At 39.1% G+C, this 12,943-nt stretch overlaps 1 protein-coding gene across 10 annotated transcripts in view; it reads left to right on the top strand.

Annotated features, from left to right (window-relative positions):
- The window catches only part of Crebrf (CREB3 regulatory factor), a 67,737-nt gene that overhangs the window by 19,452 nt on the left and 35,342 nt on the right, over positions 1–12,943 (top strand). For 7 of the 10 annotated variants that reach the window (XM_027425177.2, XM_035447294.1, XM_035447293.1 and 4 more), the window contains exons 2-4: positions 4,771–4,965; positions 6,960–7,085; positions 9,592–10,678. In XM_027425177.2, the coding sequence (XP_027280978.1) occupies positions 4,957–4,965; positions 6,960–7,085; positions 9,592–10,678 (1,222 nt within the window). In that variant the 5' untranslated portion in view covers positions 4,771–4,956. Of the gene's footprint in view, positions 1–4,770; positions 4,966–5,095; positions 5,171–6,959; positions 7,086–9,522; positions 10,679–12,943 lie in introns of those variants that run through there. The other 3 variants (XM_027425178.1, XM_027425179.2, XM_027425181.2) reach the window with 3 other exon arrangements.

The following is a 12,943-nucleotide window of genomic DNA, read 5'->3' as shown; positions in this document are numbered from 1 at the left end:
CTATTTTCCTAGTAGCTACATGGCATCTCCCTGGCGACTTGCTCTCAGAATTCCTCTTCCCAGCATTCTCCTAGTCATGTAGCCCCACCTATACTTTCTGCCTGGCTGCATTCTGCCTGTCCATTGACCAAAACAAATTTGTATGTCAACCAATAAGAGAAACATGTGTTCACAGCTTACAGAAGGGACATCCCCCATCATAATACTTTCCATCCATTTTTTTTTAGATAATAGCTATCCCATTGGGTGTGTCAAAAATTTTAAACATTGCTCTGGTGATGTTGAATGACTCAGAAGACAGTTTACTACTGTGAGGAACTATTTTTGAGTTACTAAAAGAAGTGAGTGACCTAAACTACTGCAATAAAAAGGAATTCTGACTGTCATATAAAGTATCTGCTTACTCATTCATAAGATATTTCAATTTTTAAAGAGGGTTTTGTGTATATGCATGTGTGTATTTCTTTTTCTTTTTTGTGTTGAGAGAGAGAGACTGAAACTGACTTATTATGTAGCCCAAGTTAGCCTGGAACTTGAACAATGATTCCCCTGCCTCAGCTACCCAACTGCTAGGATTATTTGCTTGAGCCACCATGGTTCAGTCAGTCTATAAAGAGGCTTCTGTGTTTCTTGATGTGGCTAGTGAATAAGCCAAAACTTTGAGGGGCAGAGCGGCTTGGGGCTCACCAGTCAATTCTTGGGTTTTGCTTTTGAAGTCATGTATCATGAATGGTTTGCATGGAGCTAGGGACGAGCTTCTGTAAGCTATCTTTTCACTGTACTGTCTTATTTTAGTTGTTGCCCTGTCTGACATGCATAGCAAGCCTCAGCATGTGTTCAGAGAACCAAAAAATCAGAGAGCAGGACCTGGCAGGGCTCTCTTAAATCTTAAAGAGATTGGAACTACTTTTTCTTCAGGTACTGTTGCTGGTCAACATTTACTGACTCTGCCTCCCTGCTTCGAAGAGCTGGCCTCTAGAGCAGAATTGATGATGATACCTAGAGAATGTTACTGAATATTTTTTTAAAAGCCCAGGTACAGAAACTCTATTGGCAGATACGCTGATGGTCCAGTTTTGTCTCCCTTGGTAAACACACACAAACTTTCCTGAGAACTGGTGAGCCAATGCTGTGAGCAAAAGGAGGAGTGACTGGGAAACTTGTTTGTCTCTTACCTGGAAAATGTAGTCTTTGGGGCAGAGAGGAAGATGTCATGAACAACTTTGGGAAATGGCATGTGCTGTGTTCTACTCTTGAGATGTACAGAGCGCAGCAGCTCCTTAAAGCCAGCAATAATGACAGTAGGTGGTTTTGTTAGTGTTTTTCAAACAGTCCTTTGGTTGATTAGCTACACTTTTTCACAAGTATACCTTAGTCACACTTTGGGGAATTACCACCCTTTTGGTGATAATTATATCCTTTTGGTATATTTTGATATCAAAAATTTGAGCAAAATATGAATTTCTGAGGCTAGTGGAATATGAAGGTTCCCTGAGTGCAAGTTGTTAGACCTTCCTCCTTAGACCTGCCTACCTCTGTCATCTAAGTTCCTGGGATTTTTCAATACTCAACAGACACTAATGTCCCATTTCAATATGCTGCTCATTACACAACACAGTTTTATAGCAGTGTCTCATTATGGGGGATGCTGTGTGATGGTAATTGCTGTAGAATAGGTAACTATCTTTTCTTCCACTCTCGTTACATAATTAAGGAAAAATAGCCTGCATTACAGATGTAATAAATAAGACATAATTTTATTTTAAGACAGGGTCTTGCTGTGTAGCCTTGGCAGGCCTGGAACTTACTATATAGACAGGCTGGCTTTGAACTCAAAGAGATCTGCCTACTTCTGTCTCCTAAGAGTTGGTATTAAAGCTTTGTGCACCATGCCTTATCCCTGGCTTTCAATGTTTAAAAAAATTCTTGTGTGTGTGTGTGTGTGTGTGTGTGTGTGTGTGTGTGTGTGTGTTTGCACTTGTATGCTCCAGGGAGTACATGTGGATAATGGAAGACAACTTTTTGGAGTCGTTTCTCTTCTTCTACCTTATGTGGATTCTGGAGATGGAACTCAAGCTTGAGAAGCAAGTGCCTTTGCCCACTGAACTATTTGCTCAGCCCTTTAATTAGCTTACAAAGTATAGGTTTCATTAAGCCACATTTGTATATATGTGTAATAATACTTTGTTCTTATCCATTTGTTCCAGTGTTCTACTCCATTCTTGCCTCTAAATAGTCCCCCATTCTGCTTTTATGTCATATATTCAGTTGTCATTTCTTCCTCCCTCCCTCCCTCCTTCCCTTTCTTGCTCTGTCTGAGCTAGAGTCTCTTTCTATGTATGCCTCCCAAGCTGGCCTTTAATTCACTACCCTCTGCTTCAGGTTTTCTGAATAGCTGCCATTATAGACATAACATCATACCAATTATGTCTTGTCCTTTCCTTTCCTTTCCTTTCCTTTCCTTTCCTTTCCTTTCCTTTCCTTTCCTTTCCTTTCCTTTCCTTTCCTTTCCTTTCCTTTCCTTTCCTTTTTCCCCCTTTTAGAGATGACAAAACTGAGTTCTGTGTAATGTCTAAGTGAAAACTGTGACTAACAGAGCCTGCCCTTTTCTGGCTTCTCTGCTAGACCAGGCTATTAGGGTAGCATCGTTAGTAGACAACAGTGAGTATGTGTTGACTAGGACTTCATTCTTCTCACAGTTTCAAACCTTGGTGCTTGTAACAGTAAGTTTCAGGTTTTAGAAAGTAACAGCCCCATAGTCAGGTTAGGTAGACTGCCAGGATTTTACTAGTTCATTTGGCTGAGTAGCGTGACAGGAAGGAATTGCCTTCTTAGAATTAAATAATGAGTCTAGAAAAGATGGCATGATTTCCTTTCCATGGGAATCAGAGAGAGTAGGAGTAGGCTGCATACCTGTAGGCCTCAGCAGGTTACCTGAGCAAAAGCTTATCTGTTAGGTGTGTGCATAATCTTTTATCTCCTAGTGGTTCTCAACCTTCTTAATACTGTGACCCTTTAATACAGTTCCTCATGTGGTGGTGACCCCAACCATGAAATTACTTTTGTTGATACTTCATAACTGTAATTTTGTTACTTTTATGAATCATAATGTCAGTATTTATGGAGGTAGAGACTGGCCAAAGGCCAATGGAGTCTCGACCTACAGGTTGAGAACTGCTGCCTTAGACTGTTGATTGGACTGAAAGGCATTATTGACTCTGCTTCTGGGCCTAAACGACACTGACACTTTTTCCTCAGCAGACCAGTATAAGTAGGAGTGAGAGCCAACTATAAAAGGGCCAGCATGCGTCCAAGAAATTCAAACAGCTGTCAGTTCATTAGCATAATTAAGTAGAACAATTAGAGTCTCTTCTCCACTCTGATTTGTTTAAGCAATCAGTCTTTGAATAGTGTACCGCTGTTGTCCTCTAATCTACTGAATGTGAGAACTACAGAAGGCAGTTCAATTTAAGGAGTGATGCTTTTTTTTTTTTTTTTTTTTTTTTTAAAGAAGTGACATTGTGTCTGGACTGAATATGTGAAAGACCAGGACACTGGTTCTTAACTCCTAAGGAGACCGGGAGGGCATATTAAAGTGCACTGCTGAGCTCTACTCCTTCAATTTATGTTCTAGTGTTAAGGGTATAGCCTGTGGTTTTGCATTTCTAAAGCATCCAGGTTGATGTTGATGGTTTCAGGATCATTCTCTGAGAATCACTTTTTGGAGAGGATGGAGGTGGGCATAGCTTTTCAGTTTCTCTCAATTAAGGTCTTAATAAGCAAGGAAAGAAAGCCTCTACCTCTTGCATGTCAGGTGATTGCAGTCAGTTTAACCCAACCCTTGGAAATACTGTGCAAGGTAGTTCTTGTCCCATGTACTAGATGCAGGCCATTAAAAATGGAGTAACTTTTTCTTTTTTTTGGGGGGGGAGCAATAGTTTAGAATATACTTCATACCAATTATGGGACACTGGGCTGGGCAGTAACTAGAGAGCTCCTTGCAGCATAAAACAGTAATTTTTAAAGGACAGCTTTTATGTATAAGTCAAAGGGTAATGTTCATAATCTTACAGGCTGTTTAGTGATGATAATTGTAGAGTTACAAGAGATTATAAGCTGTAGATCGCTTTCACAGTCATTATACAGTAAAATGTTAAGATGGTAAAGGGAATGAGAGCTTGACTTTAAAATATCTTTCATATCACAGAAGAGGAGGATATATTAATTTTTTTTTTGAGACAGGGTTTCTCTTGTGTATCTTTGGAGTCTATCCTGGCACTTACTCTGGAGACCAGGCTGGCCTTGAACTCACAGAGATCCGTTTGCCTCTACCTCCCGAGTGCTGGGATTAAAGGGGTGGGCCATCAACACCTGGCTATTAAAATGTTTTTAAGAACTGTTATAGATTTATTTATTTACTTGATTATTTATTTGATATGGAGTCTTTCTGAGTATTCCGGTCTGGCCTAAAACCTTCTTTGTAACTCACGGGTAGCCCAACCTTGTGATCTTCCTGTCTCATCTCTCAAGAGGGCTGGGATTACAGGTGTATGCTATTGTTTTCAGCTGCTAATTGATTATTGACCAACCTTATTTCAGAAATAAACAATGTTAAAGGGTATATTTCAAAATAGTAGATATTACAAAAATGACTAAATTATTGAAAATTCAACTATAAGACTTATTTAAAGCACAGTGTTATTAATGTTCTTTTGAAAGGTCAGCTTGTTTCAGTGGAGCTCAGTGAAATTACTTTCTGTTATTTGACAGAACTACAAAATTATTTTTTAAAAAAAGTGGTGACCCAAGCAATTGAACTGAAGGCATTCTGGGAAAACCTGCTGTTTATTGTGAAAATCATCTTTGATCTTGGAATTAAAAGTAAAGCTGGAAAGGAATTTACAAACAAGAAAAAGAAGAAGTTTGGATTTGGACTCACAGGATCTGGGCTTGGAAATGCCTCAGGTAAATCACATGTGGAATAGGGTGCAGTTTGATTCTCTGTGGCAGCTGAAAGGGCAGTGTTGCCCTTTCTGCATCTTAACACAGCTTGACACACTAGCTTCAAAGACAGTTTATTTCTGCCCTCACCTAGATGTGAGTACATGCTCTCCTGTTCCTCATTTGCTGTAGCCTTGAAGATTTCAGTGAGCTTGACCCAAGGAACACGGTGAGTAAGTAGGTTAGTCACTAAATATGATCTCTTTGTAAGGATAGAATGAATTGCTTAGAAAGTTAATCTGCCACCCAAACGCCATTTTTGATATTCTGATATTTTGCTTCCTAATTCTTCCTTTCCATTTTCAACATTTCACAAGTAGTGATTCTGTCTCACATATGGAAGCACACATATCTATATGTTCTGTAAACGTGTGTGTGTGTGTGTGTGTGTGTGTGTGTGTGTGTATCTTTCTGTCTTGTTGTGTAGGTGAAACTGGCTTCATTTAGCAATCTTCCTCCTTTGGCCCTGAAAATGTTGGAATCATAGGCATACAGTACCATATCAGGCTGAGACAACTTCTTTTAATTGGTCTCTTTGGGTTTGAGGCAGTCACTGAAATAAAAACTGAAAGCTTATTTGTCCACATTCTTATCCAAACTCTTCCCCTTTTCCTTTTCATGGTTAATTTTTGCCCCACTGCCAGTTTGAATGCTGGGAAGAAATCTAGAAATAATGAGAGTTAGGGACTCCTAGGAGGGACTGTACAGGACTATCCTTTGGGCACAGGGATTAAAGAAAAAAATGTTAGGATGGATTGGTGACTTTGCAGCAGAGTCTAAAGAAGAGGACTTGGTAACTTATACTTAAAAGGCCAGAGGCTGGCATTCACCCCAAGCTCTGTGACAAAAGGACCACTTGTCTATTTTTAGAGTTTGTGTCCAAACAAGATATGGTTTACTGTTTATTGACTACTTGAATTAGGGCCCTAAAACTTGTTAAATGAAATTTTTCTAGGCAGAAAGATCCCAGAGCAAAACAGCTGATATGGGAGTAGCTAGGAGAACACTGAGAAGGCAGGTTAGGGTAGGTGGGTGGTATGCAAGTAGAAAGTAGATTCATGGACTTCTAATGTCATATAAAATTCTTTGCTGCACCACCTCATGGACAAGTAAGAATGTTTGTAGTCTTTCTTGCTTTCTTTATTGCAGTTGATTTCAGAGTGTGGCTTTTTGTTTTTGTTTTATTTGACCCAGGGGTGTACAGCTGAAGTGGTTTGGATAGATGATGAAATGGAAAAAGGAGAGAGAGAAACCAGAAGGTTAAGCCCACATTTCTAGCTGTGTCTTAGAGATTTGGGGGGCTATTGTGTTGTTCCTGTTGGTTGGACTGAAGATACTTAAGTTGGGCTGGCAAGATGGCTCATGAGCTAAAAAGTCCTCTTGCCATGGAGCCTGATTGGCTTGCGTTCAGTCTCCCAGTCCTACACTATGAAAAGAGAGAACTGACTTCAGCAAGTTGTCCTCTGACCTCCACATGTCTTCCCCCCCCAATAAAATTATAAAAAGATACCAAGATTATCTTTGTTGGGGGAAGTAAGACATTGAATTCAGAAATATGCTTTAAGTCTGACTTACTACTGCTTTAGTCCTAAGAAAACAGGAGAGCATTCTCTACTTCAGGGGAATTAGAACAGTCTTGTTAGAGAAGGATTTTAAGAAATGTTTATATAGTTTTTAAAAAATAGTCCAATGTTGTATGTTGTCTCTAGTGACCAAACTTTAGTTTGTAGAAGTTCTTGTTAAGAATTGCTGTTCTGATTTTTTTCTTTATACATCTTGGCTGGTTTCCTTGTAGAGGTCCATGTTCAGTGCTAGTTAAAGTTTTTGGTGTGCTTTACAGGAGAGATGGAATTATTTCCTGAAATAAATTACGTGCTGGGGTAAGGACAGATGTATGTGTAGTAAGTTGGACTTGAAGCTGTCTTTAACCTCCTAAAGTGAAAATGGTTTTGTTGTAGCCCAGCGTAAGCGGAATGGACCCGCCTTTTGGGGATGCCTTTCGAAGCCACACCTTTTCAGAACAGACTCTGATGAGCACAGATCTCTTAGCCAACAGTTCTGATCCAGATTTCATGTATGAGCTGGTAAGCAATCTTTTCTTGGTTTTAGTTTTAATTGATTTGGGACCAAAAATGAAGTCACAGAGTTTTTATTTATAAATGTCTGAAAAAAAGAGAATGATGCACATGATATGGAGGCTTACACAGGTAAAACCATTACCTAAGATGCTGAGGAAGGATTTCAAGGGTCACACAGATCAGGTTTTAAGAAAAGGAAAAGGATGTGACTAGGGGCTAGGTTTGATTCTTGTGACTAAGTCTAGTAATTTCTGAAAGATACCCAAATGGATTAAAGTAGCATGTGAAGAGGTTATGTGTCTTCAAGTCTAGTTGTTCATAAAGAAAGTAAGCTGTATGCGTGATATGCTAAACTGCTAAAGGGCTTTTTAGCTCACAAATTAAGGAATGATCATGCCCAAGACATATGGTAAAGTTGGTATGACAAATTAGCTCCTCCAAGTTTCTGAGATAGACACAAAATTCCCAAAGGGAAAAATCATTTATTTTGTGTGTGGGTACCATGCGCTACATGTACAAACTGCTCATACAGGCCAGAAGACGATGTCCGAGTCCGTGGACATTTGTGAGCCACCATGTGAGTGTCAGGAATGGAACTGAGGCCCTTTTGCAACAGCAGCAAGTGCTCTTAACTGGAACCATCTTTTCAGCCCCGCCTCTTTTTTTTTTTTTTTTTTTTTTTAAAGGCAGGATCTCACTTTGTAATTTTGGCTGGCCTGGAACTTTTATATGTTAGACTAGGCTAGCTTCAGACCTCACAGATACTTGCCACTTTAGCCTCATGAGTGCTGAGATCAAAGGCTTGTGCTGCCATGCCTAGCCCAGGGGGGGAAACAACTTATATTTTAATTGTGCACATCAGTGAAGGTGCCCAAGGAGGCCTCCCGTGGTGTCATATCTCCCTGGAGCTGGGAGTTAAAGGTGGTTGTGAGCTTTCAGACAGCAGTGCTGGGAACCTAGCTTGATTCCTTTAGAAGAACAGTAAGTGCTTTTAACTGCTAAGTCATTTTTCTAGCCACAATAGAATTATTAATTATATGTAATTTAAATAACACAGAAATGTAGAAAAGTTGCGAATTTGAGTACACAAGTCTGTGAATTCATTAAAAATAATTGAATTCTATACCTAATAAAACAGGGTATGGTATATATAAACTACTTAAATGAATGAAGCTATTCATGTATACAGAGACACACACACAGTCCAACATAAAATAAATACAAACTAAAAATCCACTGGAACAAAGTAAACTGGAACACTGAGAATCCGTTCCCTTTCTGAGCCTCTACTCTTCAGATTTTCCCCAAAAGGTAACTACTGCTAGCAGATACAATGAATATGTAGACATTTGAATATGCTTTTTCCATGTTTGGATGGATAATATACTTGTATCCTTTAGTTTATTCCAACACACACACACACACACACACACACACACACACACTTACTTATTTAGTTTGTGTGTATGTGTTTAGGTTAGAGGGTAACTGAGGATGGTTCTCTTCTTGCATCATGTAAGTCTCAGGCTGGACTGAGGTGGCAGGCCTTTACCTACTGAGCCTTCTCTTCAACTGGAGTTTACTTTTTCTAAACATAAAAATGTGTAATAGGAGGCTGGAGAGATGGCTCAGTGGTTAAGACCACTGGCTGCTCTTTGAGGGGACCCAGGTTCAATTCAGAGAACCCATATGGCAGCTCACAACTGTCTGTAACTCCAGTTCTAGGAAATCTGACATCTTTACACCAGTGCACATAAAATAAAGTTAAATTATTAAAAAAAAGAAACTAAAAAATGTGTAATAGATAGCCTTTTGTGTCAGTGCATTAGGGCTTAACTTCTTTTTCCATGGCTATAGAATGTAATTGCATTTTATTTATTTATTTTTGAGACAGAGTTTTACCATGTAACTCTGGCTAGCCTGGAACTTGCTATGTGAACCAGGCTGGCCCCAAACTCACAGAGACAGTCCTGCTTCTCCCTCTTGAATGAATTGATAGTGTGTGCTACCACTCCATTGTATGCTTTTTTGCTACATTGTAAAGTTACATCTTTGCAATGCATGAGGAATATCTGACTTCCCATGCCAAGAGTTATTACTTAGATTTTATACAAGATTTTACAATTTTACAGTCAACTTTCAGCACTCTCTGGGCTCTTTGCCTTCATATTTAATTTCCTCCTTAAGTTGAGGTATTCTGTGAGGAAGGTAAGGTCTTCAATATTTGCTTCTTACTTGAAATTAATTTCTAAAGAGAGCTTCTAAAACTACAAGAGGCTTTGATATTTGGACTCATACTAGTCCCTCAAAGAATGTATTTTCCCACTTTTTCTTGCCCAATGAAATGAAGTTGTATAGATGTAACGGGAAGGTATTATGTCAGTAGCCTCTATCTTAAAACAGACCAGAGGTAGAGTATTTTTTTTTTTTTTGATATTTGCAGGTGTGGATGGAGGTGAATATTTTCTTCCTAAAGCATGGTATATGATTTCCCATTTTAAACCTTCCTTAGGATAGAGAGATGAACTATCAACAGAATCCTAGAGACAACTTCCTTTCTTTGGAAGACTGCAAAGACATTGAAAATCTGGAGTCTTTCACAGATGTCCTGGATAATGAGGATGCTTTAACCTCAAACTGGGAACAGTGGGATACATACTGTGAAGACCTAACTAAGTACACCAAACTAACCAGCTGTGACATCTGGGGTACAAAAGAAGTGGACTACCTGGGCCTTGATGACTTTTCTAGTCCTTACCAAGATGAAGAGGTCATAAGTAAAACTCCAACCTTGGCCCAGCTTAATAGTGAGGACTCTCAGTCTGTTTCTGATTCCCTTTATTATCCAGATTCACTCTTCAGTGTCAAACAAAATCCCTTGCCCCCTTCATTCCCTAGTAAAAAGATCACAAGTAGAGCAGCTGCCCCTGTGTGTTCTTCAAAGGCACTTCAGGCTGAGGTACCATTGTCAGACTGTGTCCAAAAAGCAAGTAAACCTACTTCAAGCACACAGATCATGGTGAAGACCCACATGTATCATAATGAAAAGGTGAATTTTCATGTTGAATGTAAAGACTATGTGAAAAAAGCAAAGGTTAAGATCAGCCCTGTGCAACAGGGCCGGCCCTTGCTGTGCCAGGCACACACAGATGCAGCCAAGGAGAGTACCTGCTATTGTGGAGCTGTGGCTAAGAGACAGGAGAAAAGGGGGATGGAGCCTCATCAGGGTTATGGCACTCCTGCTTTGCCTTTCAAAGAAACCCAGGAACTATTACTTAGTCCTCTGCTCCAGGGTGGTCCTGGGTCAATTGCCACAGCAGAGAGTGGCAGCCTCTCTGCCAGCACTTCTGTTTCAGATTCATCCCAGAAAAAAGAAGAGCACAATTACTCTCTTTTTGTCTCTGACAACATGAGAGAACAGCCAACCAAATGCAGTCTCGAAGATGATGAGGATGATGAAGATGATATTGATGATGAAGACCATGATGAAGGGTTTGGTAGTGAGCATGAGCTTTCTGAAAATGAAGAGGAGGAAGAGGAGGAAGAGGATTATGAGGATGACAGAGATGATGATATTAGCGACACATTCTCTGAACCAGGTATAACTCTCGAAGCTTATTAAATTGACCTTTCTATTCACTGTTTGAACTAGAAAGCTTTTTGGATCGTTGCTTTATTTTAGTTTGGTGATTAAATAACTTCATGTCTTTATTTGGATCAAAAGTAGCCTTTTCTATTCACATAGCTCTAAAACCATTATTTATGCTTAGGATTATTTGTGACCATGCCATAATTTTTATCCTGATTCTTTGATTATTTTTTGTTAAGTGACCTACTTTGCCATACTCTTGAACACTTAAGTGAAGGTTTAAACTACATTGCCCTGTTTTAATAGTGAACTGATGTCAGCTCATATCACTCATGCTTGTAGCTAACAAAAGTGAACAGTTTGAAGGCAAGCCTTTTCTTTGTTGTCTGCTGTATTTTATTAAGAAAGTATATGCTATACCAGATGTGCTGCATGCCTATAATCCCAACACTTGGAAGTAGTGACAGGAGGATCACAACAAGTTTGAGGTCAGCCTAATCATCTACATAGTTGGTTCCAGGCGAATCAGGACTACACAGTGAGACCCTGTCTCTAAAAAGCAATAAATAGAAAAAAGTACAAAGAGAAAGTTCATGCTACAGTTTGAAGAGCATGAAGAAGGATGCTCCATTTTGTGTACAGTACATATAAATGGAAGAGAAAAAAACAGACTCCACGGGGAGCTGCTTCACCTTAGCGTTTACATGTTTGAACTGTAGCCACTATTGGCTGACACTATTTATAAAAATGTTGTGGCCAAGTGGCACACAGTTAAAAATGCACAAAGAAGTGAAACTTTTCAAATTTAAGCAAAATTTACTTGCTTCAAAATTAGTTTTGATACTAAGAATTCTGCATAAAACCAGTTAAAATTAAACTTTGTAAGTTATCCAAGAGCCTTTTTGTTTAAAATGGTGATTGCTAGCATTTCAGGCACTCTAAATGTTGACATTATTCTAAGACTCTGAACAATGACTATGTCATAGCTAGTGCAGCACTGTATATGTGTGCCTGTATGTATGTGTGTAGGTGTATGTTTGTTGTGTGTATGCACAAGTGGGTATGGCTGATGCAGTGTTGGGTTAAATCCTGGGCTTCACACATACTAGGTAAGCCTACCACTGAGCCACATCCTTCCAAAGTACTTTTATTCATGACAGCTTTTCTTCCTTTAGATAGTTTTTAAAATTCAAGTGCTTAGATTTATGCATTTGATACCACAAGTTGTTTGATTGGGGTAGTTTTAAGTAAGTTAAATTACTTCAAGTTTAAAGTGGAGGAAAAGGGCTCATACCTTTCTTTCTTTGGTTTACTTTAGAATCCTGGATAATATAGGTAGAGCTGTCTTTCCTCTTTGCCAGGACCATTTTTCTCATGGTACATTGATAAACTCTTCTTTGAGATGTTTAAGGAAGATTTGGCTGGGTATAATAGGGGTAGCTCTATTCCCTGTGAGGTGTGGCTCTTAAAAGTCTGGCAGATTAAAGCTAACATGAGATTCTTGTATAGAATTAGGGTTGAGTGCTAAGGGCCGTGAGTGTAAGCACAGAGAGGACAGATAAGTAAGGGGGATGGAAATGTGGGTAAGAAGTGCCTTTTCCAGTTGTAATTATGAGCAGGTGGATCCCAGGTTCAGTAAATCTCATCATCTCAAGGCAGGCAATGGCTGTGCTTTCATGACATGTTGGTTGTGATTTTACTTTTCCTTAAATTTGTGCCACTTCATTGAGATCTGTTTAAGATAAACAGCATGATAGTTGGATGTGTTTATTACATTGTGGTTATCACATGCTAATTAACATCCATCATTTGCCATAATTATCTTGTTTTCTTTTTTGAGACGTACTCTGTTAGCAGTATAGTGTTAACTACATTTACTGTGCTCTCTGTATTTTAGATCTCTAGACTTATTCTGCAAAACAAATTGCTCGTTGACCAACACCTCACATGTCCTTGTGTCTCTAGCAATGGCAACCACGCCCTCTGCTTCTATATATTTGACTAGATTCCACATGTAAAGACTTTGCAGTCTTATCTTTCTCTGCCTATGCTGCTTTACTTGACATAACAAGTAAATTCATCTTGCCATTAATGTAAACCTTAAAGGATAGTAATACTGTATGTATTTACATTTTTGTATCTCTACACCCACCTTGGATATTAGGTAGTGTTGTGGTGAATGTAGCTTACAAGAGAATGCTTTCTATTTTTGTTAACTTTTTTGGAGACAATGATCTTATTATATATCTCTGGTGGTTCTGAACTTGCTGTACAA

This window comes from Cricetulus griseus, chromosome 7, assembly GCF_003668045.3.
Source record: "Cricetulus griseus strain 17A/GY chromosome 7, alternate assembly CriGri-PICRH-1.0, whole genome shotgun sequence".
NCBI lineage: Eukaryota > Metazoa > Chordata > Mammalia > Rodentia > Cricetidae > Cricetulus > Cricetulus griseus.
This window is presented reverse-complemented; position numbering and strand designations above follow the sequence as displayed.